At 38.6% G+C, this 26,199-nt stretch overlaps 2 protein-coding genes across 2 annotated transcripts in view; one reads left to right on the top strand and one right to left on the bottom strand.

The window, feature by feature from the left end:
• IFT140 (intraflagellar transport 140) overlaps positions 1–26,199 on the bottom strand; it is a gene marked incomplete at its 5' end in the record, with an annotated part of 69,131 nt that overhangs the window by 18,202 nt on the left and 24,730 nt on the right. The gene's annotated exons all lie outside the window — the stretch shown is intronic.
• TMEM204 (transmembrane protein 204) lies at positions 189–25,990 on the top strand. Its single transcript, XM_084295961.1, has 3 exons — positions 189–1,220; positions 12,483–12,638; positions 23,756–25,990. Exons 1-3 carry the CDS (start codon positions 947–949, stop codon positions 23,998–24,000), a joined length of 675 nt encoding a protein of 224 aa, XP_084152087.1. The 5' UTR covers positions 189–946; the 3' UTR covers positions 24,001–25,990.

The following is a 26,199-nucleotide window of genomic DNA, read 5'->3' as shown; positions in this document are numbered from 1 at the left end:
CTGCCGGCTGAGGGGAGGAGTGAGGCGTGGAGGGGGACGCTCTGAGGGGAGGAGGGACAACTTTAGAAGTCTCCATAGTCTTTTCCTTTCAGGAAACACATCCTGTTAATGTTTGACTGCTGTGGCAGCGGCTCTGTTTGTTGCAGCCGACTACGCCCTGAGGCTCACCAAAAACAGCCACAAAAACAGCCATTTCCTCTTAGCTGAGGGAAGGGGGGGGGGGGCTGCAGACCTTTTCCTCACAGCAGCCCGTCCTCTGGTCCCTGCCACTTGCAGTCAGGCGTTCAGAGGGACACAGCAGAGCAAATTCCTCAGGATACACCAAACTTTCATAATTCTTTGGGATGAAAGCATTCACGTGGAGTTCAGCTGCAATTTGAGAATGACATTTGTCGGTGTTCGAGGGATATTTTGAAGTTTGCATCTGGAAAAGGCTTTTGGAGCTCTTTGACTCGGAGGAATCCGCGCTCTGCACAGTTGCTCTTGAGGGCTGAGGCACGCTGCTGGCAAGCAGCTCTCCCTCCCTCGCCCCAGCAGCAGTTCAGGCTCTTCTGCTTCAAGACTGGAGTCCTCCTCCATTTGCCTCACAAGGAATTTTGTCTCACAAGGAATGGAAGTCCCTATCTTCCAGTTCATCACAGGACTGGCATTGCTTATCAAAGTGCAAGAAGGTGGATAAGCCAAAGCCGGGAAGGACGGAGAAACCTAAAAAAAGCTCTTTTGTGTTCTTTTATTTTATGGAATTCTATCTACCTCACAAAATTCTCATTTGCTTGATCAGAAACACCTCTGGAGTTGACTTTGAGAATGAACGGTGATGTCCTCTAGCCATTCATAACATCATATTGAAGCTGCCTCCATTTCAAGTCCAATTTCAATGTGCTGGAGCTGACTGAGACCTTGTGTCTTCTGCAAATAGAGACTGGCAGTGAGCTGACAGTCAGATATGACTGTCCAGAAACTGGTAGCCACAGCTGTGTTGGTAGCCCTGGTCTCACTTATTCTGAATAACGCAGCTGCCTTTACTCCTAACTGGGTGTACCAGACCCTGGAAGATGGGCGTAAGCGCAGTGTGGGGCTCTGGAAGATGTGCTGGCTGGCAGAAAAGAGCAAAGGAGGTGCAAGCACCAGGCATGGGCAAGGGGAGGAGCGCGAGTGTGAAGCCCTGGGCTGGGGTTCAGAATCAGCGGGGTTCCAGGAGTCTCGTAGCACTGTCAAACGTAAGTTCAATTTCTTGACTTCTCTGCTTCTACTAGATTGTCATTGATACGTTGTACTAGGTCATGAGGAATTTATAGCCTAAGCAGAACATCCATGTAGCTCTCTGTAATCAATGTTAACCATCCGATTCTAAACACCTAAACACCTCTTAAGATTAATCATATGAAAATCATTAAGCATGACACATTTCTCATTTGCAAATTCAGACTCGTGGGATTTTAAGAATACATATAGCTGAAACTGAACTGTTTAAAAATGGTTAAGATCAAATCTGTAAGCCAATTTGCAGACTTACAAAGTTGAGCAATAAAAAAAGTGCCCCTTATATTAATGATGTGAAGGGTGTGACCCTATTCTCATTAAACTAGAGCAGAATTATGCTTGGAATACTTGTGTTCATCTCTGACACCTTTATTTAACTATGGCTAACTCCAAGAACTTTTCTCCACTGAAAGCCTGTGGTTTCAGCAGCTGGCTTCTATGCAGGCATCTAAACAAGCTGATAACAGACAAGGGTTTTGAGCACAGCAGTGCCTTGGGGTTTGTTCATTCAGGCAAATCAAACAGTGCTTTAAATGAATCCTTCAAGGAAGTGATGTTTTTTTCATGGTTTGAAAAGCAGAGAAAGAACAAAATGCTCTGTTCCTCCTTTAAGTCTCTTATATCCCTCTGGAGACTAAACAAAAATACGAGAGGAATTTCTTTAAAAAAATAAAAAAAAGCTTTACTGTGGGCCCACATCATATCATGTTTTCCAAAAAAAAAAAAAAAAAGTGCAGTAAGTTTTTTTCACATGTGCTAAAAACTGTTATAAATGCCTAAACATGACTTCCAGCTTAACTAAAAGAATTTATGCAATATCAATTCATCACAAATAGGATTAGACTGTTCAAAAAATTCCTTGATGTCTACCTGTAACTTCGTTACTCTAATCACTGCTCCAATTGTTATTTATAAGCCATGTTCTAACTTGAAAAACATGCATACAATTAATTAATTTTAAAAGTACATGGTCTTTATCTAACAGCTAGAATAAGCTCCTGCATATTGAATTTGGCTCCTGCAGCATTTTAAATCCGCAAACTTGTATTTCTTGCTACGCACAGTTCAAAAGATGGGTGGTACTATAAAGATAGGCATAGAAAAACTAGTTTTATAGCAAAATTGTATGCATTTTTGCATACAGCAGGTTATTTGCAATTTGCATATAGCAATTTCTTACGTCAAATAGAACCAAAATGTGATAGACAATTTTTAAATTTAAAAGTGATAATTACAGAGAATTCTTTTGGGGACATGATTACACTGATGCCAAGAAAAGCTCTTAAAATGTTGAAGAAGGACTTTGAAACCCAATGACTCGTTTCATCAAGCATCCATTCACTATTTAATCTGAAAGCAAAGAGTAAGCACAAGTCAAATTTTCAGTCTCTACAGCATTTAAAAGAAAATCTCACCTCTACAGCTGTACAATGACAATCTAATGAGGAAACAAAGAATGAGGAAAAAAAATACATGTTTCCATGGATAGTATGCTTATTATGGGCCCAATTCTGCAGCCATGGTTTCATCATTTTAAATAAGTTCTTTAATACAAAATCATATATTATTTAAGTAATGTATATATAGCAATCCTCATCTGTCAGTTATAATGAAGCATGTGTGTATATAAATACATATATATAAACAACTTTTTGAACTCCATCCTCAAAGAGTTAAGGTTTAGTATTTTTGAAAATTAGCTTTTGCATATACTGATGACTTCTGTACAAGTACCACATAAATAACAGTCCACTAAATATGCTACTGCAAGTAGGCTCAATTACTGGCAGAGAAGTCTTAGAACCTATTTTTCACTGAATACAACTTAAGGGCCTGCTCTTTCTCCCACCGAAATCATTGGCAAAACCCCTTTTCAGAGGACAGAGCTATGTTGTATTATGTTATATCCATACTATATTAGAAACAGGAAAGAAAGAAATCCAGGGAGAGTAGTCAGTGATACTATAAAATGAGATGGAAATGAAACAATGTGAATGATTTCAACAAAGCACAACATGAAAGAAATGTGGGTGACTTAGGTTGCAGGGGGAAGTACTTCAACTCCATTCAAGCTAAAACATTACTGCTCCTGGCAGAAGGGTCTGATCTCCCCCCTTCCTTTATCCACTTCTTCCTTTACCTCCCTTCTTGCCATAGCTCCTGCACCCTTCCTTCAACCATCTGTGATACTAAAAAGCTTCTGTGAACCAATTCACATGGCTAACAGCAAGGAAATATCCAGAGTGGATTTTTTTGTGTGTCTGCTTTTTTGCTTGGTTATTCTTCTGTTGGATTAAGCTGTGGTACTGCGAGTCCAACAAGTACTGCTCATAGCACAAGCTGAGTGATGCAGGTGTGCTGACGGGTGAGAACTCCCTTTCAGTGGCACCAGTCTGTCAGATCAGAAATCGTTGTTTATGCTGAGAATCAGAGCCCAGTTATGAGGATACCAATCGAAGTTTTTCTAACATGGACAAGCCACTAGATGATGCAAAACTGAAGGCTTTTACTGAACTCAGATGGCATATTCCCTCTTCAAAACACTCCAAGGAATCTTAGCCAGGTAGCCTAACACTTCTGTCATCTGTGTGAGGGCAAGGAAACTTGCCAAAGGTTACAGAGATTGTTCCAGAGATATTACAAATACTCAGGCCACACAGTTTGGCTCTTGTCTACATTTCTTAACCCTTCATAAGCGTAGTAGAAGCACTCACACAGTAAGAACTATGTCAGACAGCATGTCTCAGGAATTTTTGTCAGAGCAAACCAGACCTGCACAGCCCCTGTTACCTACATCCTGGCCCACCACCAGGCTGGTAACACTGCATTGCACTGTGTGAACACACCAGATTACCTGAAATCAGCTTAGATGTTTTTTATCCCGCTGCACAGTACAGCTATGCCCTTAAGCCCTGCAGTGCTACAGACTGGGTGGACAGATGGAGCTGATTTATTCATTAGCAACAGTCACACTCTGTTCCTTTCTGTCCGAAGAACACTACAAACAGCGTGGAACTGCAGGAATAGGGAAGCATTTAAAATGATTTACAACCTTGCTTGGTTCTTCAGGGTTCCAGGTGAACGGAATGAAAATCCCAACAGTGGGATGCTTATTTCAACTACAGGGAGATGCCCGGAGTACGATACTTGTAGTCCTTACAAACAGAATAACCAGTGACAGGGAGAGGCACAGGGTCACGAATGACTACGTGACTCCTGTAAGGGCTAAATATAAACACCTGTCCAGCCTCAACGTATGATTTATGCAAACACTTGCATTGTGAAGTGCAGTGACTAAGTCAGGATGCTGCTCTGTGTGGGAACAACGAGCTGACAGTTGTTCACATCGGCAGCAATTTAGAGAATGCCACTGTCCACTAGGAATTTCTGCAAAGTTTGGCTGTACAGAAACCAGTCTGCGTCCAGCAGCTGAGTGTGTTATAGATGCATATTAATTTTTCAACATATACAGATGAAGAAAGGAGGCACACTGCACTGGGAGAACACAGCTACCATGAGAACAAAAACAGCCAAAGGCTGCCCAGTAAGCTGCTGAGGCTGATACACAGAGATGCAGTCCATGTAGGCAGCTGGCAGCTCCAGGCTTGTGATTTCCCTTCCTAACATCTGCAATGTGATCAACATTCAAACAATTGAAATCACAAAATTGTAACAGTGGAGGCCAATATGTAATCTTTCTGGAGGCAAATTTTAAGACACCTACTCTCCTTAGACTGAACGTTCATTTTAACATGATTTTCCTATGTTGTATACTTTTTTTTTTTTTTTTTTTTTGTATAAAGTTAGAAACTTCATAGACTCATAAAAGTGGCTTGGGATGGAAAGGACCGTAAACATCATCTACTTTAATCTTCCCTGCTGTGGGCAGAGATGCCACATTTTTGGTTGATTCATTCACAAACTTCTTGGGATTCAGGCTAATTTGGGATAATTAACATTGCAATACAGTTATCTTCACATGTTTCACAAATATCAGAGAAATCATTATTTCATTACCCTCACTACTTAGGCTTTGAATTCATTTAAAGCTTTAGGAGGGTAAGTGGCTAAGGAGCTTCCAAACATTTCACATTAAGTACCTTTATTACAGCCATCAACACAAATGTTTATAACCAATCCACTGATGTTTATAACCATGCAAAACTGTCATAACATGTATTCAACCAATATCTCCAGAGGAATTATATAAGAGCCTTGTCTGTTAGAACTGATCCCTATATAGGTGCATTCTTAATGTTCTGTTTGAAAAGTCCCCATAACTTAAACATAATTTACATTGAAAATAGTTGATGCAGATGCCTTCACTCCAAAACCAAAATTCTTCCTTTCTCCACCAAAAAAAAAGATTTATACACCTTTTAAACTAAATATTCCAATAGGACATACAAGCTCAGATGAGCTCAATCCTAAAGTTCCAATGCACCTAAGATTTCACTAAACTGTTACATGGAAGAGTTCAGTTGGAAGAGATCTATCAAGTCCAACTGCAACATCAGAACATTCAATTGTGCCAAACTACTTGGTCCCCTCCTCCCCTGCCTCCCCCCTCCTTTTTTTTAAATAATTTTGTAAGTGGGGAAAAAATGGAAGCAAGGCAGAAGGCATTTTCCCATTTTCCACAGATTATGTATTTTTAAAATTTTTACCACAAGATCATAAATTGCACACTTCAGAAAAATATCTAGGAGATGAAACCAAGTCAAATAACTGACTTGTAATTTGCAAGACATCCATCCAGCAACAGAATACTCTGCATGTTCATAGTGCTCTTGAAACTCAAGGCACAGCTCCAGCTGATTGCCATGTGAGCTGTGGAGACTTCATCCCCATCTGACCTTTGGTGACAATGCTGACATCCAAAACAAGAGGAACACAAAATTAGTTGCCAAAAATTTGGGTAGACTTTTTAGAATGATAAAGAAGTGTTTCTTACAAAATACAGAACTGAGTTCTCCAGCACAGAATTCAGCTTTGTTGCAAGACCATACACAACAGTCAGCAAGACAGAAGCCAAAGAGCGACTGTTTACATAGCACCCCTTCAGCTTTTTTGCGCTGTGCTTTCATGCACTGAATGAATCAAAGCTCCTGAGAAAAAACTGTAATCCCACTCATGCAAGCATGTACTCTGCTGGCTTCTCCTAATGTTTGGATGCCTGGCTTTGCAATTCTGAAGTCTGTATAATATGGATTTTTAAATCCACTTAGGAAGGCTGAAGAACACCACCACTATACAGAAGCAAGTGCTAACCCTAACTTGAATCATACGCAGACTTCAAACCTTTAGATAAAGCCCACACATAGCAGACGGCTACTTTTTAAATGACTTACCTAGGGCAGGAGTAGGAAATGGAATTCACCAGACCCACACAGCGAGGATTCAGAGCTTGAAAAGAACTAACTCTTTGCCCTCAGCTCCAGTGCCTGGTAATGTAGGGGATTCCTAGAAGCTCAGCTGAACACATGAGAAGACTGTAGTCAATTTTTTTTTTTTGGCATATCCCCTGCTCTGTGACAGCTATGAGCTCACCAAAGGTAATATGTGATGAATATACCTAGCACTCTTGAGCTTTCAGCAGATTTGTCAGCTAGAGTTCTGTTAAGCAAACGTGTACTAAAACTTCTAAGACTACCTACTGGAGTGAATTTCTTAGGAACAGCAAGCGATGCATCCCTTCTCAGGCTAACACGTTAACAAAACGTCAAGTTCCGGATGAAAACCATGTACTCAATGCCTTGATTACATCTGAGAAAATCTAATTACTTAGCCTACTTAGATTAAACTGTACCAGAAGCAGCACATGATCTCAGCCTGCAGACACCCAGTCCAAGAAGATGAAGTCTAGCAAAGCTATGAGCAACTGAAAACAGGCTCTTACAAGAAGAAGTGAAGCAGCTTAGGGACAGGAAGCATTGATAGTTCTATCCCTAATTAGAAGACTAGAACTATTTTAGAAGAGCAAGGCAGGCTTTATCCTCCTTTCCAGAATAGACATGCACAAACACTAAAGATTTATGAAGACAGATACATTTTAGTATGTATAGTCAGTGACTCACTGAATAATCAATAAACCATAGAACCATAAAAAAGAGATCACCAGTAGAAATCCTATAAAGTTTGCCTTTTTATGCTAACAATGAAAAATAACTGAATAATTTAAAAAAGTTAATATAATAATAATAATATATAATAATAGTTTTTTTAAAAAAGGATAAAAAGTATTATTTTATCAGTTGAAATGATTTTTAAATAGATACCAAAAAGTGTAATTTTTGAGATTAAAAGAAAATTGAAGTTAAATGCAACTAAAGTAACCATTTATATATATACATATATATATATATATATAAAATCACTAGATATAAGAAGGAAATTTCTTCAAGAAAAGAATACCCTACAGTATGGATACACTGACAGCAGCAGCCTAAGATGGCAGTATACTTCAGCTATGCATAATGAACTTCTAATAGCTAAAGTTTAAACATATTTTTGGATTTAAAATCATGGAAAACAGGACTAGGATAATAACACATTCAGAGTCATCTCCTACAGCTTTGATGCCATGCAGTAAATTGTGCAGTCGTGGTAATAACTTCAGATATGATCCTGTGCCCCACACAGGGAGTGAAACTGTGGTCATCATCTCTTTCCACGGCTGGTAACTTAGGAAGCTGCAGAAGATGTACTGAAGTTTGCACTAAAATTTTTGAAAGTGCTATTTCACAGGGGAAGTTTTAAACTACTAAGTTATCTTGGGCTGCTTATTTTCCTTCATTCATACATTGTGCTTTAATCAGTCAAAAGCTTGAATTCCCGCAGACAGAATAGGGGAAGAAAACCTCACGCTTTCAGCAATTAGCATAACATGATTTTTCAATGAGATCATCCTTCTTATTATTCTAAAACACTGCAAATTACTCTTCAATATGACTAACCTACTTCTGCAAAGCACAAATAACCTGGGTGCTATCATGTAACATAAAACAAAACTGCTGCTTGCAATTAAAGTCAAATTAGCATTCCTAATCCAGATGGATAATTCTGGTCAAGGAAATGAGCAAGGCAATGGGGAATTGGAATTGGTCTCATCCCTGGAGTTTGGGTTTTGACCCTTGACTGGTAACTGTATTAAACAAAGCAGAATTCATTAGACAGTGCCCCTAACTACCCAGCTGTACAAGAAACACAGCTAGAATCCCTGACCATGAATTAATTACTTCTCAAAGCATACCGGGATCCAGATGCGCTTCCAAAAGGAAGAAGTCAGAGACTAGCACTTTGTAATGCTTAACAACAGCTCCAGAGAGCATTGAAGCCATTCTGTGTCTATCGCTTTCCATTTCTCTACAGCTAAATCACATTTTAAGGGAGGTGAAGGAAGGCACGGAAAAATATACCTGGTGGTGTCCAGCTCTATTCTTCTAGAATCATCTACTTCTAGCTATAGGAAATGCTTTCGATGGTTAAACTTCAGGAGACAAGTGACATTAGCGAGTTCAAAACAAAAAAGTTGTACATCCAAAGTACCTATGCCATCATGACAGTCTTAGATGATAGATTCTAGAAGCTAATCGTTCATACAAATAGCACCCGTACTTGTGCACACAACCATTATGAACTTCTCGTTCTCACATATGGTGGCTAGTACAAATCACTCTGCAGAGTGAGAGTTTGTAATGGACATGGGAGGCTGTAGTAGGATCACAATTACTGTAAATGAAGCAGAACATTTGACATGGTCAAACAGACTGCTCTACATTCATACTAATTATAGAAAACCCACTGGAATGGGCTGCAGCTGGCTGCAGAGGAATTTTTGCTTTACATAAAAATTAAAATATCAACAGACAGACTAAAGACACACAGACAAACACCAAATTTCACAGGCCTTATAAAAAAATGCAATAAAAGCAAATGTTTTGAAAGATAAGAGCTATCTATTCCTGAAGTGACTGGTCACTCAAGTGCAAAAAAAAGGCTTGTGGCCTTGCCTTCCTCAGCATGTTTTACATCTTTTAAGCCTTCGGGTGCAGGCTCTGAAGAAATGCTTTTCATTTGCATGCTTAATTCCCGTCCTTGACCAGCATTGTCCACTTTTTTTGGTTGTCCTCAATAAAACGCAGTCATAGGTGCTTTCCAGAACTACCACCTTTTTGGATGGCGCAGTGGCTGGACTGGTAGCTGGGTTTCATTTTGCAGCTCAGGTCAGGGTTGCACGTGCACAAAACAGAATTATCATGTGCTGAGATGACAACATGCGAAGTACAATGACTGATTAAGCACAGTAAACTAGAGGGGCAGATCCAGACTCAGACAAGTCAGCAAGTTCCACTGAGAAAACAATGGAGCTTTTAAGAGTTGTACACTGTTAATTTTGTCAGTAGCCCTCTCTCCTCTTTCGCCCTCCGCTCCCATATTTTCCACGTATGACCATTTTGATAAAGGCAACAGCTATCTAAAATATTAGTTGTATTTCTGCATCTCCAAACAGCAGTGGATGTGAGTTGAAAAAGCACCCCTAAATCTGCAGTTCGTGCAAAGAAAGATGTTACACATCCAGTGCACTCCAACAGCAATAGGACAGCGATCACCCAACTATTATTTAAAGACTAAATGACAACAAATTTTGTTGAAAGCAGTTGAGTTAGTCAAAATAAAACTTGCTGTTTTAGTGTGCTAGAAATACTTATGGCAAAGACAAGAGAATTTATACTTGTTACACTGAAAAGACAATATGGATAACAGTAAAGACAAATATGTTTCTATGACAAGGGGTAGTACATATTTCTGTGATAAGCTTTAGAACCCCTGTTTGTTTGTTTGCTTTGTTTTCTAATGCATGCATACCCCATGCAGAAAGGCAACAGAATTCCCTATGGCTGTGAACCAAGTATTTTTTGTATCTGACACCATAGATAGCTCTGTCACAAATGCAAGTACTTTTATAATAATGGCTGTAAGCCTGCTATTTCTAGTATATTCCTCATTTAAAAGTAATTAATTTTCACTTCAGAAAGTACCACTCCTTGAAGTATTACAGAAATCCATGTAAGTGGAAATGCAGAATACTCCTAATGCTCAAGATTTTGCTGATATTTACAAAGCTCAGCAGGCTTCCAAACATGATTTCACAGTCAGCCACCATGAGCTATAAATGTTGAACATGACAAAAGTTGGAATCATAGAATCAGAATCATTTACTGCTACAAAGGGCAACTTTGAAAGTTAAGATACTTCAAGCAAATTAATTTTGAATGAAATAATTCTCTTCTCTGGTCAGAAATGAACTCACTAGGAAAAACAAAAACAACTTTATCATCTTAAGACTTTATTCAATATGAAAATGTTTAATGGACTATGTATCTTAATTAAATCATGAGTTGTTTCTTACAAGACTAGGAACTAAAAATGAACTATGAAGAGAAAATAAAGATTAAACTAATTTTTATGATTCACAACAGTAAGACTGGACTGAATGATTACCACTATGAAATTTACTCTTGTTGATATCAACTTTTGTTTTTTTTTGCACTTCTTGGCAGTCTTCTTAGAGGATCAGGAATTTACTTCAGTCCTTAGCTAAAGAAATAGGGTGGCAAAGAGGGAAAATATCCAAGCACTTGGCAAACATGAATTAAGTCTTAATCAAACAACAGAAGAGATCAAAATTTAAACTTTGACTCCAAACCTTTTTCTCCTTCTCCACTGCTGCCTGCTTTCTTAGGCATCAGCTCCTCAGTCATGGACTGTTCCAATAAATGTAAGGTGGAATATGCCTACCTTACCACAAACAAGCTAGCGCAACAAATTTTACAAAGTTTTACTGCACAGCAATGGGCAATAGGAACAAAGACATCACCAAGTCATTCTGTAAAAAGGAAAAACGCATTATAAGTTTTGGAGACACTGAAATCCACAAATCCTGCTGCCAAAATAAAAAAAGTCCCTAGGCAAAGCTATCTAACTGAAAAGTAATTTTTGTTTACAGTTCTCCAGAAAAATATAATTCTGGTGGTCAGTGCACCTAAATTCAATCATAAATGCTTAAGTTGCTTTTGAAAAATCACATGACAATTCATGTCTTGAGCCTTTCCTTTTCTAACACACGACTTCCACATTGAGCTGCTTCTGTTTCAGAATAGCAACAACATATTAGCAAGAGATGTTGAACTGGCACAATGATATTTACAAAACCTACCTTTTGCTAGAGAGGAAGGAAAAGGATGAAAACAGGACATCCACCAGGTTAACAGGAAAAGTAGGAAAAAAAACTGACTAAAAGTACCAAACTTTGCAATGAATATATTCGATTCAGCACCCAGCTGAATCAGGTTTCTATCCAAGACTCGAGGTATTTATGTCTATAATTATTTCTGCATTTGTTCTTTATATTTAATATTTATAAATATATGAAGTCATGTAACTTCTTTCACTTGTAAATGGCACAAGAACACCTCATTTGGAACTGTCAAGCATTGACATCTTTCAATGTAAATCTATCCTTTGTTGCACAGGGGGCGTAACATACGATGGTCTTTGCAGTGTTTCCAAAAGATTAGTTAAATGTTAAAAGAAGGAAAAGTTAAGAATTCTCTATATGAAGTTCTATTATCAGCATCTCTTAAACCAGCAATAAGTTAGTGTTAGTCCACAAAATGTTTCAGGACAATCCAGTTGGACTAGGTGAAATATTTCAAGTGTTACAGATTTTTATTTTTTTTTTCCTGTGGTATGATTGTCTTAGAGCCTTGAAAACTCAAACCATGAACAAAGGTTCCATTTCAATCAGTGCCATACAAATGCAGAACAAAAGGACAGTTCCTGCCCTAAACAATTCTGGCTACTACTTACATGTAGAATCTTCACAGGGCAGAAACCAAACGCTTTCGGCAGGCTGTTCTTCAAAATTAGCTACTTGCTTCATATGAGATTGTTTTGCTCTGAAGCAACAGTTATAGGGTACTGTTTAACTAAAGAAAATATTCAACACATCCTAAAGAAAATCTGCCCCTAATCAGACCACAGGAAATGCAGTTAAGAGTAAGGGATTGCCAGGAGTGGGAATAGTATTTGAGAAACATTTTCTGTGGAATACATTTTACATACCTGCTTAGCCAGGATTTGAAACACTGCCTCCCTGCCCCCTTTATTTTTTTTTAATCATTTTAACTTTAGACTTCCTTCTTATGTTTCCCTAGTGCAGTTTGACATGATGCGTGCCTGTAACCTCATTGCTACTGTTGCTCTGACTGCTGGCCAGCTCATCTTTGTCCTGGGTCTAGTGGAGATACCCATCATATCTCAGGATACCCAGTGGTGGGAGGAGGCCATAGCTGCTGTGTTCCAGCTTGCCAGTAAGTACACTTTTTTTTTTTTTTTCTGATGGAAAAAAACACTTCATACCTATTAAATCCAGGAAAAAAAGAGTTTCTTACTTCAAAAATCTTTCAAGTGATAAAGCACAGCAAAAAGGCCTAAATCTAAAAGTAAGCTTATTGTCTCTTAAAAGCTCTCCCCATGTGATTCTGCATTACATGAATAGGAGCTTTTATGTTGGAAATATCAGAATGAGTCTTCTGCCAGCCTAGAAAAACAAGCCATTATTATTTCCTCTGAAATCAGGAACACAAGCCTAAAAGAAATGAAATCAATGCAGCATAATCCCATAGGTTAGCAGAGCAAAATATATCAAAGCAGCTGTTTGAAAACATAGCAGAATGGCAGAACAAATTTCAGGAGTTTTCCTGAAACTCTATTATTTGCTTTCAGGTAACTGAATTTTACTCTGTCATGATCGGCTGGGTTTTGATAGAGAGATGTCTTACAATCTAGCAAAGAAAGTTGGAGTCAACTTGCAACAGTGACAGTCATAAATAAAACTCCCCACAGTAATTCTCGTAGATGAGGACTATACAGAAATGACTGAGGAAAAGAGGAAATGGTTTTATCACGGTATCTTATTAAGAGCAGTGGCAAGGATCTTTATTACATAAAGTCACTCAGGATTTATTATACCAAGTCCAATCCTATAAACTATCCATGTATGAAACTGTGATTAATGGAGTGGAACGCTCAGACTGTTTACAAAATCATATTTCAGACATACATTGTTATCAACGTAACTAACAGATTATAATTAAGTAACATTTATAAAAAGCCAAAACTGAATTTTAAAACCATTGAATATTTACAATGATAAAAATCTGAGATCCACAGTTCATCCTGCTGCAAGACCAGAATCTAGCCCAGGTTATTTAAATATGGTTCCCACAGCAATAACCACCCGGTACAGATGAACCTGAATGTCAAATAAGAGAAGACTGGTGTAACAGAGGTTCTGTAACTCTCAAAGCATCTGATCCAGACTCCAGGTGCAGCAAGACCCCCAGGCATCAGTTCAGTAAAATCAAAAGCCAGATATGTAGCCTCACCGTAATAAAGCCTCCCTCCAGTCTCATGTATACTATGGACTTTTACAATTCTGGATACCTTTTGCATATCTCTCCTTGATCTTCAGGTGCAATGCTGGCTTTACTCTTCCCTCCCTCCCATCCTCCCCCAAACTCAACATGTCTGTTTTTCACAGAGGAAATGCATTCTGGCCCTGTTTAGATTTGTTGTTTCATTGACAAACAGCACAGTGGACAGCCCTGTGCCTTTATTCTATCGAGGCTGCTAATTTTAGACTTTTTTTTTTCCTGTGCTGGAGTCTGTTTTAAACACAGTCAGAGAGAGACTGAAGGGCGCCAGGATATCCCGACACAGGAGAAGGAAATGCCTGCTATTACCTGTTATGCAAGCTGAACCTTGAAATCCCCAGTGCTGGGAGGGGAGAAGGGAAGACAGCCAGAGCCAGAATGATTAGCAAAACACTAATGAGAATGGCTGAAGAAGTTGTTGAATCAAGAAGTTCATCTGCTTGTCTGTGTTCAAAAGGTGTGAGGAGATGGATCTGGCAGCTCATGACAGCTACAAAGAAAGACGTCATGCTGCGTGAATCAAAGCTCTCCCATCTGCAGAAATGATGCAATGACTTTGGTGGTTAGCTCTCCCCCCATACTTTACTACCAGCTTTAGGGATAGGAATTCTGAAAAAAAAAGAAAAAAAACACCAAACAAACAAAAAAAGTAGTCACAATATCTGCCCTTATCCCAGTATAAAGTTGACTTCTTTGAAACCTCTCTAATTTGCCAGGACAGTGGTGTGTGAACTGCAACTGCCCTCAGGCAGTAAGGGTTGTCTTCACAGGACAGACAGTTCAGAGTACAGCTTGCACTGACAGAAGAGGCTTTTTCCTCTTTCAGAAAGAAAGATGTGCTTTGGAATGTCAGGCCACTCAAACTGGCCAAAAAATCAGCCCCATCAAACAAATCCCTCAGACTGAGCGCACACAACATTTTACACATAATGGTTAATATGTTATTTGTCTGATACCAGACAAAATGTGAAAATTGTGAGCAAGTCCAATGTTTCTGTATCTCTGACGAATAACTGCTGCTACATCTAGGATACCATGTTTGTTTGTTTGTTTTTTTAATGAAGTGGAAGAAAGTTGACTGCCTCTTACCCTGTAAGCCATGGGTAACACTTCACTTCTGAGCCTCCATTCCAAGCTGATAATCTCCCATCCATTTTCAAAGTACAGCAAGGCATCAGAAGAGAACGGATTATTTAAAGTACTTTGTTCATGAAACAGCCCAAGTTAAATCACGGTGAAGTTCCACCCTACTTCATTTATATTATAGTGCAGTCTTCTGTCACCACTTCTCAGGAAGCTGCGTTCTGGCTGATCACATTCAGCATTCAGGCTGCTTGGTTCAAAGAGCTTATGTGACTTTTCTTAAAAAAGCTAACTCTCATTTAACAGTAAAGCAGCTACAGATTAAATTTCTGTGAAAGACTCTCTGCTTTCACCAAACTTTAACTCAATGAATTTTGGTCTTGTTAAAAAGCCTGCTTTCCCTACGCATTGAGTAAAATGGAGAAGGGATGGTATTTTAAGGGATAAAGCCATAGTGTACATGAGGTTATATTTTAGTGCAGACAGATCATTTGTGTGAGAAGAACAATATTAAAAACCTAGATTATTCAGTGATTTTATAAAGACCTTCAAGATCATAGAATGTACATACTTGGATCTTATTAAATATTTGAGTATTGTCGGGGCGATTCCTATTCATTACACTTTCAGATGTCATCCTGCCACATACTTAAAAAACAGGCATCCAGCTCCTGTTTTTTTCTTTTCCGAATGTATGGGTTTCATTACAGTTTCCTGTAGTCTGAACACAAGTCCTTTCTGTTTTAGAACACTACGCATACTAAGTATCATCTTCCAAACTCTATCACAAGTTCTAATCAACCATGTTTTATCCCACAAGAGCTTGTGATGACTTCAGGCTCCCCCGCTTTTTCACTTCTACAACCTGCACAAATATTTGACAATCATTCAAAAAGGACAGACCTCTGACAGAAGATAAAAGCCCCAGGAAGCAAAGAGGAAGGAAAGAAGAGAGCAAACAGAGTTGCTCCTGGGAGAGCAATGGGATTCGCACAGCTCCAAAGCTCCACAACCTCACACCTCCCAGTTAACAGGAAAGCAAACTGTTTGCTTTGGAAAAGCAGTGTGGTGAAAATGGAACCAGTGTTGTATGTGGAATTTTGTGTCAATGCTCAGAAATTTCTCTCTAGAGGGTTTTTGATTTTTTTTCCCCCAAGGAACTGTTAAAAACTCAATGTGCTGAATATAAGACGAGGATCCAATGAGTAGTTGTGAAGGGAAACCCATACCAACAGGACAGGGAATAAAGAGCACTTCAGACAACATTAAATTACTGCAAGCAGTAACCTACCAGACTAGATGAGACCTAATGTATTCTAGCCAAGTCTCCTATCTTGTACAAGGGTGAATATTAGACTTCAGAGGAAAGTGTAAGAAACAGCTAGGGAGGTCTGGGATAACATTAGATCTCATCCTAGTTTCTGGAAGTCCAAGACTGGAATAAGTCTGAATAATAATGGTTAATATTCCTTCCAATTACTTTTCAGCATTAAATTACTTTAATACCTGATATCCTGAAGATTACAACCTTTTGTGTTCCTACTGAGCTTGCCATTTACAGCCAAATAAGTTACAATTTTACCTCTTTTGAATTTCAAGCCTTGCACTGCAACTTCTACTGTGTTTTCCATCTGCCAGTGTATTTCACTCTAGACCCCTAACAAATCACAGGAAACCTGAGTTCATACACACTCTTATGTCTGTGCCTTAAAACCAACAACACTTTAAACCATTTACCTTATTTACTTCTCCTTTCCTTCTGGGTATTACAACTTTAGCTCTGTTGATGTCCAGAAAATCTTAATGCAGCACAGAAGAGCAAAGCAGCCATTGGAGAATATAGCTGACTATAATTGTGATAGCAACATGATCCTGATTTCTGTATTACTTCCTTCCACCTTTTTCCTTCACAACACCCTCAAGCCAGATCTGTTTTATGAGGAGATCTGTGGAGCTCCAGCCTAACACTTCCTGAAAAGGAAGCAAATAAGTGATACTAAACCTAAAAATCATAACAAAAAGAAAGAAGTTGACTGCCTGATTTGCGGTAAATGCTTTTTTTATTTCTCACTTATTTTGCCTCAACACCAAACTTGCATGTTCTTTATGTGGATTGCAAATCTCAAAGTGATCTTGCTTTCATATATCTGCAAAATGAAAGATCTTAAAACATGGAAGACTATCCTGCTTGCTTTGACTGATGGGTCACATGAACAGCTGAACCAGCAAGCTAGGAAGGGCAGTATCTCACAAGGACTGTGTTGAACACTTCAACTGCAGCAGGAAAATGGCCTGCCTGTATTCTTCATGTCTAAATACAGATTTGAGTAGCAGACAATCTGTTGTGACATCTGAACATCAAGGGCGCATTCTAACTCGAAATATGGTAATAATATATTACCGATAAATATGCAAGTATAAGGAATGCATGCTATGACTGTTAGAAATAATGCAGTAATGCAGAAAGAAGCATACGAAATATGTTCAACTCAAGTACTGATTTGACTGTTTATGAAGATGCCTGCTAAAAAGTTTCAACTGGAGCCATTTAGCTAGAGCCAAAGTTAAACTCCTGTTTATCCTTTGATGCCTCAGAAGATGGAGAGGACAGAACTCTTGAAAAACGCATGAAAACAGCTCATCCTTAAAGACAAATTACCATCACTAACATTTCTGGGAGGATCACTGGTCAGTGACTGCTTCTCTCTGCAGTTTGCTTATCTTCCTTTTTTCCCCACCTGACAAGAGCTCTCACCTGTGTCTGACACACGATCTACTTAGACCAAAAGCAGAACTTCCATTGACTCAAACTGCCAGTGCTTCACAGGTGCCAAACAGTCTTTGCAGCTAACTTTTGGTCTGCAAGCCTGCATGTTTATCCTTATTTAAACAGATGGCCAACAGAAATTATGTCTAATTCATAGGGAATGCTTTTCAACCTTCAGTTCAAGGACTGGCATTATATTTATGGAAATCTCCAGAATGTAGCTAGGAAAAGAAAGTTCACTGTCAGTAGACCTACACTTCTTAAACAGTGGTCTGCACCTCCTTTTCCACTAACAACGTAGAAATCATTCTCTTACAACAAGTCTCTCAGCCTTACAGGGTTACAAAGATGAACTGACAAATTCAAAGAATACCACAATTGCCCCGAGAAGCTTTGCTACTCATAACTTGTGTAATTTCCAAGAGATGTTACATTTTACCAAAATCCTTGGGAGCTTTTATTGTACTCAACAATATCCAAATAAAAATTCAAAGTCTACTCAAGTCCTTGGGACATTGTAAACCAAAACAAGCATACATCTACAGCTGTCAGGCTGGTACTATGAAGAGCACAGAAGTATCACAGAAGCACTGCAGCTGCCTCACACTCTAACAACTGTTTTGTGCCAAACTGATCCAGGAAAAGGTATTAACTGATTAATCATTTATATTGATTCCTCTAGCAATTGAACCTTGGGAATCTAGCTCACTTTGACAAATAAAACTGAAATTCTACAAGCAGCTTATCTAAGCTCACGATTCCCAGCAGCTAAACCATTCCCTGTAAAGGTTTGCTGGGTATGTAGAGAAGGGAGTTAAGCATTCCCCTCCCTGTTCACCGTTTTTACAGCACAAGGGTCATTTGCAAAATGTGAACAACAGCCTGGCTGCTCTATTTTCCTTCTCCCTCCTCCTGGCAGAGAAAGTCATCCTATGGGACAAGCTGTAAAGACAAGGATTATAAACCCTTCTCGCACTGACCTACTAAGCTGGCTTTTTCATCCAGATAAATTAGCCTGCTGTGTGCTCTCTGGCATAGCAGGGAGCTGGGGGATGAGATTGTACTTCCTGAGGCAAATTAACACTGTTCCTGATACAGACTTTCTACCAATCCCCCCCAAAAAACAATGGAGACTTCTAAGACTGCACTATCAGTGTCGTAATAAGATCTATGCAAATCAAGGTGCGTCTGGAAAAAAATATCACAAGTAGAAAGCGACTAAGAAAGTTCTTGTAAAATATTAAAAATCTGTAGTTGGCTTACAGCCAGCTACAGTCGAACAGGAAGTTCAGTACACAGATGTAAAATGTAAGTTCAAAAAGCAGCATTCTCCTAAACCCACCCCCTCCAACACGGTCAACTACTGTCCCAACCAAAAGTCTTCCTAGTGAATTTGTTATCTGTTTCCTTCCCCAGCGGAAAAGCACCCCCTGTTCAGGCTTGTTTTGCTACCGATGGGAAACAACCAGAGATAAACAGCAGCTCTATGGGAAAATAAAGTACTTTAAGTAATCTCATCAGGATTTTTCGTAGAGATCTGGCCTCTGTGCAGACTTTAGACAATACACAGTAAGTGACCTGAAACTGATTGACATGCTTCTTTCCAATTAAATTAATACAGGGAAATTCAGCCATGCATCTAAAAGTCCTGTCACGGCTACCCAACAGAAATGAAATTAACCTAGAAAAAAATTAATATTCTCATAACTAAACTGAGTATTAAAGAAATGTTTACTATCCACAACTCTTAAAATAAGTAGCAAGAAGTGACACTGTTCTAACAGATACTTTAACTGCTTTCCCATAGGAAAAGTCCTTTGCAATCCATGACTCTCACTTTTTCATCCCCTCCCTTTTTCAATACTGAGATGCTTTGTAGAACAAAAGATTATAATGGATTAAAAAGTGTCTTTAATCATATCACACAGTAGATGCTGCAATTGTAGAAGGGAATAAAAGTATATCATGAATTAAGAAAAAAAAAAAATTTACGGCGAGTAGAGCAATTTTCTGGTTATTTTTAGTAGAAGTTACCTGTGGGAAATAGCCTGGGAAGGCAATAACTGTTTTCCTCCAAGTATTTTATTGGAACATTGAAATTTAATTCAGACACTGTTGTTCAATATTACAAATATTTATCTGAAGTGAAAGTCACTGCAATCAGGGAGACAGAGAAGCTATTCTTAGTGCATGCTTAAAAGTGTGCCGAAACAAATAAGCCTTTCTCAAAACAGTGCTGAATTCTGCATTGGCATATTTACATTAACAACCGCATTATGCCCATATCACACAACCACCAGTAGGCACTGAATTTTACCTACACCAAGTTTTCACAAGTAATACACTGCGTGTATATTCAGAAATATTCAAGGCAACAAATTACATGTAAAATATTGTCAAAGCTACACTAATAACTAGCGCAGTACACAAAGCAGAAGACAACAACCCCATGAAAATACCTTGTTATAGTTGCGTTAGTAAAAATAAAATGTTAGTCAAACTTCAGTTTCATTCTCTTTCAATACAGAAACTGGTTATTATTGCTTCAGTGCCCTAGGATTTGTGAACACGTGGTGTTCATGTAATTATTTGTGAGGTTTTATCTATCAGTCTGGCAAAACAGAGCACTCCTTGGATATAGCTATATAAGAGGCCCAACAAAATAAAACTTTACTTTCCCTGATTAATTGTGGAAACGCTCTGGAGTAATGTGCTTCCAACACTCCCACCTCAGTCATGCTTTTTCTCTCTTAACTGTTAGTTCCTGTCTAGCCTGTGGCAAAGTTAGAATACAGATCCTATGTTTTTCACTCAAGAGCCCCAGTGACTGACTCACTCCTGATATCTGCCAAGTCAGGGAGCTCTGAAACTGATTACCTCCCAGTTCCCTCCTGCTCACACACTGGCACAAAACTGCAAGAGAAGAGGAAGCCTGTTGCACCACTGGCTGATCATCTGATCTAGGGTTAGGGAGAAAGGCCTGTGACGGGAAATAGTCTTGCTAGCATAAATAGTTTTATTTTGGGGTCTGTCAGTAAACCTTAGTCCTTTTTTCTAGTGGATAATTTCTCTATCAGATGGAAGGATGTTCGTGAGGTTGGCCCATCTAGCAGAGATGTGCTGTCATCCAGGACAGCAATTGCTGTAAGTGATACATAAGGAGGAAAAAGGTGTTTGGGGAAAAGAAAAGGTTTAAATCTTGAAAGCATGCCTGTAGCATTTATTTACCTCTGTAGTGCCATAAAGGAGTGTGCATAGACTGCTGCTTGCCTTAACTAAGTGAGCAAAGAATGGGGCAAACTCATGCCCAAGGGAGCAGAGCTCACACACACCAGGAACCCTGACATTTTTTCCCAGCAGGCTTGCACAAGACGTGACTTCCAGTGAGGAAACTGGAAGTGCTGATCAACCATTATTTACCTAGGTTAGATGGACCAGTAAATACCCGTAAACCTGAAGTGGGGAAGGCAGCAGTTGCAAATCAATAACTGGGCTTTAAGCTGCAAGATACTGCATATCAGGGTTACTCCATGTAACTGGTGATCTCGAACCTAGCTCCTGCTGCCAAGAAAGCATGCGACAAATACTGCATGATAGCATACAGGGGACTGTTATTAACAAGTATAACTGGTCCTTAGCGGTATTTGTAAGTGGCCACTGATGCACACAGCGTGGCTTCAAAGCTCATTCCTCCTTAAGTAGTAGTATTAAATTTAACTTTAAAAATGAATGTGAATTAAGCTATTTCAAGTCTAGCCAGTGCCTCTGACAGGCTATATGATTTGCATTACCTTGTTTTGTTTTTAAATACTTACCTTCTGGGGGAATTCCCTGTGAAACATGAACTGAAATGAAAACTCAAGAGGAAAACTGATGGCAAACATCTGCCATGCGCCAGGCAGATTCTTCAGTAAGATGAGTCTTTTGTTTTGTACCTCAATACCCTCCTTCCTCTGAGAATTTTAAACCAGGAGGAAAAGGAACAGGTCTACAACTTGGCCATAGGAAGTACAACCAACCTCCCTTTCTCTCGGCTTCCTGTCTTTATATGAGACAAATGGTACCTATCACCCTTTGAAAAGTGGATTACAACCTGTAGAAGAGCAACTGGTGTCGGTGTTCCACAAATACAGGATCTGATCTTCACCTGTCCCCTCAACTATGTGCCTAAGGAGAAATTGAACTCCAGAGGAAGAACGCAGTGTTGAATGTATTGCACTGAAAACGAGTCACAACAGTTTTGTTTTGCAGCTGTGATTACCTTCTTATACACCATTACTGTAAACAGTAAAGAAAAAGCTGTATCAGACCCAGATAACACCAAACAGCAAAGTCATTAGTAATTCAAAAGCAGTTCAAGGAAGCTTCACAGACAAGGAAAAGCACAACCAACTAGCTTCGGATACAAAAGTAGCATTCTGTGAATACCCTAACAACAAATAAGCTTCAGTGAGGATTTTCACTGCATGAAGGAAAGAACGCTTCCACTTTCGCATGATGAGATAAAGCCCATGAATATTCAGAAAAACTGACTCCTTCAAAGACAGATGATATACCTTCTACGGTCCGAGGACATCGATAACATGTCTGGCTTCAAGAAACTGAGATTTTTTATTTTTATTAAAAAAAAAAAAAAAAGCATGCATAATCTGATACACAGCATGCTGTCCAGCAGTTATTACTGAAAAAAAAAAAAAAAAAAAAAAGATTTAAACTTGTCAAGCACTTCACGATTTTTCTACCCCAACCATAACTCAGTATTTTATCAAACAGGAACCAAGAAGCAACTTTCCAACTTGTATACTTACGAATACGTATTAATTAATTATTAATTAAGCCCCCATCTCCAACACAGCTAAAGTTAAAATGGCCTCTTTTCCAGTTCTCATACATTTTCACAGGGAATCCAAGAAGCCCACAGCTTTCCTTGGAGCGCTAACAAACAATTATTGGACAAGTTGGTGATTTCTGTAACTGTGTTCCGTGTGGCTACAATTTTCCCACATGAAACTTGTTCAGTTTAGTTACAAATGAACAATTAAATAACTGCTAGAATTCATGATGCCTCAGAGAATCTTGCTGAAAAAAAATAATCAAGGAATTATGTCAATTGCTGTCCTTAAAACTAACTCAACATCTTAAAACTCATCCATAGTATTTTAGTCTTCCTTCACAGCAAATGCTATTATAGATTGGAAAAATAGCAGTAAAGACCTGTTCCTAATGTAAGAATCTATTTTCTCATGTATCCTTCAGGAGAAATGTTTTACTTTGAGTCATCTCTGGTATATGCTGTCTGTGGGACCATGCTACTGTAGAAGAAGGTGTAGCAAGCAACTGAGTTAGAAACTACCATCTAGGCAGACATTAGAACAGTAACAATGCCAGACATATCCCAAATTAATACTCATATTATATCCATTTATAAGGAATATTCAGATTTCACAATGACTCTTGGAATAGTAAGTGTCATGCCTATTTGAGTGACGACTGATTTTTTTTCCTCCTACTTGCATTTCATTTCCAACTTGCATCTTTCATCTTCACTGTATTTTTCGTCTTTTTCTAAAGAACTCAAAAGCCTGGTTTATTCTCTCGTAACACTTGCCAGCATAGAGAAATTAGGACCATTAGGTCCCATTTGTTTCACCTTCTTTCCCCCCCTCCCTTCTATGAACACATTCAGCCATTCATTTTTGCATTTAACTATAGTGGCTTGCCTTAAATAAACATTTCAAAATCTGAGAATAAACTCACTATATTCTAAACAAACAAAAATCGTTATCATTAGTGTACGTGTTTTCTGTGAAGGCAACAGGAATAAGAAAGAGGTTATTTGCGTAGGATAAGAGAACTGGGGGGGGGGGGGGCGATGTAACTTGAACTCCAGCAAAGCAGGAATAACGTGGGAGTAAGAAATTTAAACCAGAGTCAATAGGTGTAAACTAATCATTAAAACTGCTTTTTAGGTATCCAGTCTTTGCATGTACCATCATGTTTACATGAGTTAAAGAACACATACAGCATATTGTAATAAGAAGGGGAAGGCTTTACAGATTCATGACCATTGGGGTTGTGTCACCTTGCCATTATAGGAATTCAAGAGTAACTCATTAAAAAAAAAATCTCACACTTTTTGCAGGTTTTGTCCTGGTTATTGGATTGGTGACTTTCTACCGCATTGGACCGTACACCAACCTCTCATGGTCTTGTTACCTGAACATCGGAGCCTGTCTTTTGGCCACACTGGCAGCTGCCATCCTCATATGGAACATCCTTCATAGGCGTGAGGACTGCATGGCACCACGGGTCATTGTCATTAGCCGTACCCTGACGGCTCGGTTTCGCCGTGGCCTGGAAAATGACTATGTCGAGTCACCATGCTGAAAGCATGGACTTGGAACAGGGAAGATCTCCAAGGAGATCTGTATTGGTGTTTTCTATAAATATATGCTATAATTTAAAAGTAAGGGTTGAAGGACATCACAAAGCTCACTCTTGTGGGCAGAGGCCCTCAATTACTATTTGGATGGGCTCCATCTATATATATATGTATAAAACATATAATTTTATATATATTATATTGCCCTCTTCATCTGCTGTACAGCACAGAATTGGATTGTCAGAATCCTGACAGCATCACAGCTACATGTCAGCAGGGTTCAGCTGTAGCAGACAGCGTATGCAATAAGACAATAAAAAGAGGCAACCTAACATTTTCTGTCTGGATAAAGTTATCTTGCTCCCTTAATGATATAAAAAACTATGGGAGACCAGTGACAATCAGTCACTTTGGAGTTAACAGGCAACCTGAGAAAGCAGAAAACTCACTGTAGAATAAGTGACAATTTTTAACAGCTGTCTAAATTTCTTGACTCTTTATAGTCTTCTATCCCATTCACCCACCCTTCTTCAAGGAACTTCTCATCAACTGTAACACCTGCTTTCACGATACAGCACAAAGCAAAAACTACAACTCTAACCATTCTAATTGTAAAGTAAGGGACTGCAGAATTAACCTCTGTTTTATTAGATACTGCTTTTGTATCCTAAGAGAGAGGTTTGCGCTTATCCTATAGTAGTTGGACTTGATGATCTTCATAGGTCCCTTCCAGCTCTGGATATTCTATGACATTTTTTCTGTATCTAGATAGAAATGCCTTTAAAAATTAAATGGGTATGCAGCTAAAACAGGCCATACATGGTGCTGAAAATCTACTTCAGCATTATACTGTGGGCAAATATCTACAAAAGGTGGCTACCTGGACTCCCTAATAATCATAGATACTAATAATTTACTTTACTGGAAATTATTATTAAGAACCTGTATTTCAGCCCAAATAAATTTATTCCCAGCTCGCTTTAACATTTGACATGCCATTTCTAGACTAGAGTGATATGTTAGGAAACCAGCTCTGCCTAACAATGCTCAGAGAATCAAAGAATACTGGGAGAGTACCTGCCACTCAATCACCCAAACTGGAAAGACAAATACAGGACTTCGCGATAAGGTAAAAGACCTGCCTAGTCACTTCATATAATAGCAATATGAGAATAATTAGCACCTTCAGAATTAGACATGACGTTTATTAGCCTGACCCTGACAAACCCAAGGGCTCACAAGGCTTGCACGTGCAACTTTCAGGAAGAAAAGCCAACAGGTCAAAAACCATTATGCAAAAATCCTTAAGATACAGGAACTATATACAATGGCTGATGTTTAAAAGCTGTCTACAGATGCTACTCGGAGTACAATTACCGACAGATTTGAAGGACTGAGCTGTGAACGTGAGCTGTGAAAGTCATAAATTGTTTAGGATTTTTGTGTTGCTCCCAGCTGAGTACACTGCTTCTCTTCTTTACTATTATTTCCATACTCTGCCACACTTAAAATGTGATAATCAAGCTGGCTCTTGAGTTCTGTTCTCAAACTCAGTTCTGATGCAATAAGAAACTCACCTCCAATTGCTACTCTGCGTCATGTTCAAAGTCAGCAACACTCTGCAGAGACTGATGCTCCAGAACAATTGTGTTGTTCTAGACTATCAGTATAGAATACATCAATGCTGACAAAGAGTTTCTTCTAACAGTAGGTTTGTAAAAACCAACTAAAACTTTTATTCATTTGCCTGCATTACTTTCTGGAAAAGCTCTATCTTTTCTAGAAACAACATGCTATGATTAATTGCAGGGTTTTTTAAAATTAAACTATTGGAATATTTAAAAGACATTATATTATTTCTTCTAATATTGCAATATCCGTATTATAATAATGTACATTTAAATTTAAAAATCATCTATGTGGTCAATAAATTCGTAATACTTGGTATTACTGTGATTATTTTAGATGTATAATAAAGTTGTGAATGTTCATTCTCTTCTAGTGATAATGTGGGATTTTTTTCTAGATATATTATAAAGTTATTCATTCTCCCCATTTAGTAAAAAAGGATCGATATAGTTTACAATGTGTTGTAGACAAAGAACGAGTATAGAGTAAACGTATCTAAGATAAAGATATTTCATCTTTCTGAAAATGAAAGAGAAAGTGAAATCAAATAAAAAGTTTAAATTAGGAGGATCAGA

The sequence above is a fragment of the Netta rufina genome (assembly GCF_964035555.1).
Source record: "Netta rufina genome assembly, chromosome: 15".
Taxonomy (NCBI): Eukaryota; Metazoa; Chordata; class Aves; order Anseriformes; family Anatidae; genus Netta; species Netta rufina.
Note: the sequence above shows the minus strand (reverse complement) of the source record. Positions and strands in the feature narration are given on the sequence as shown.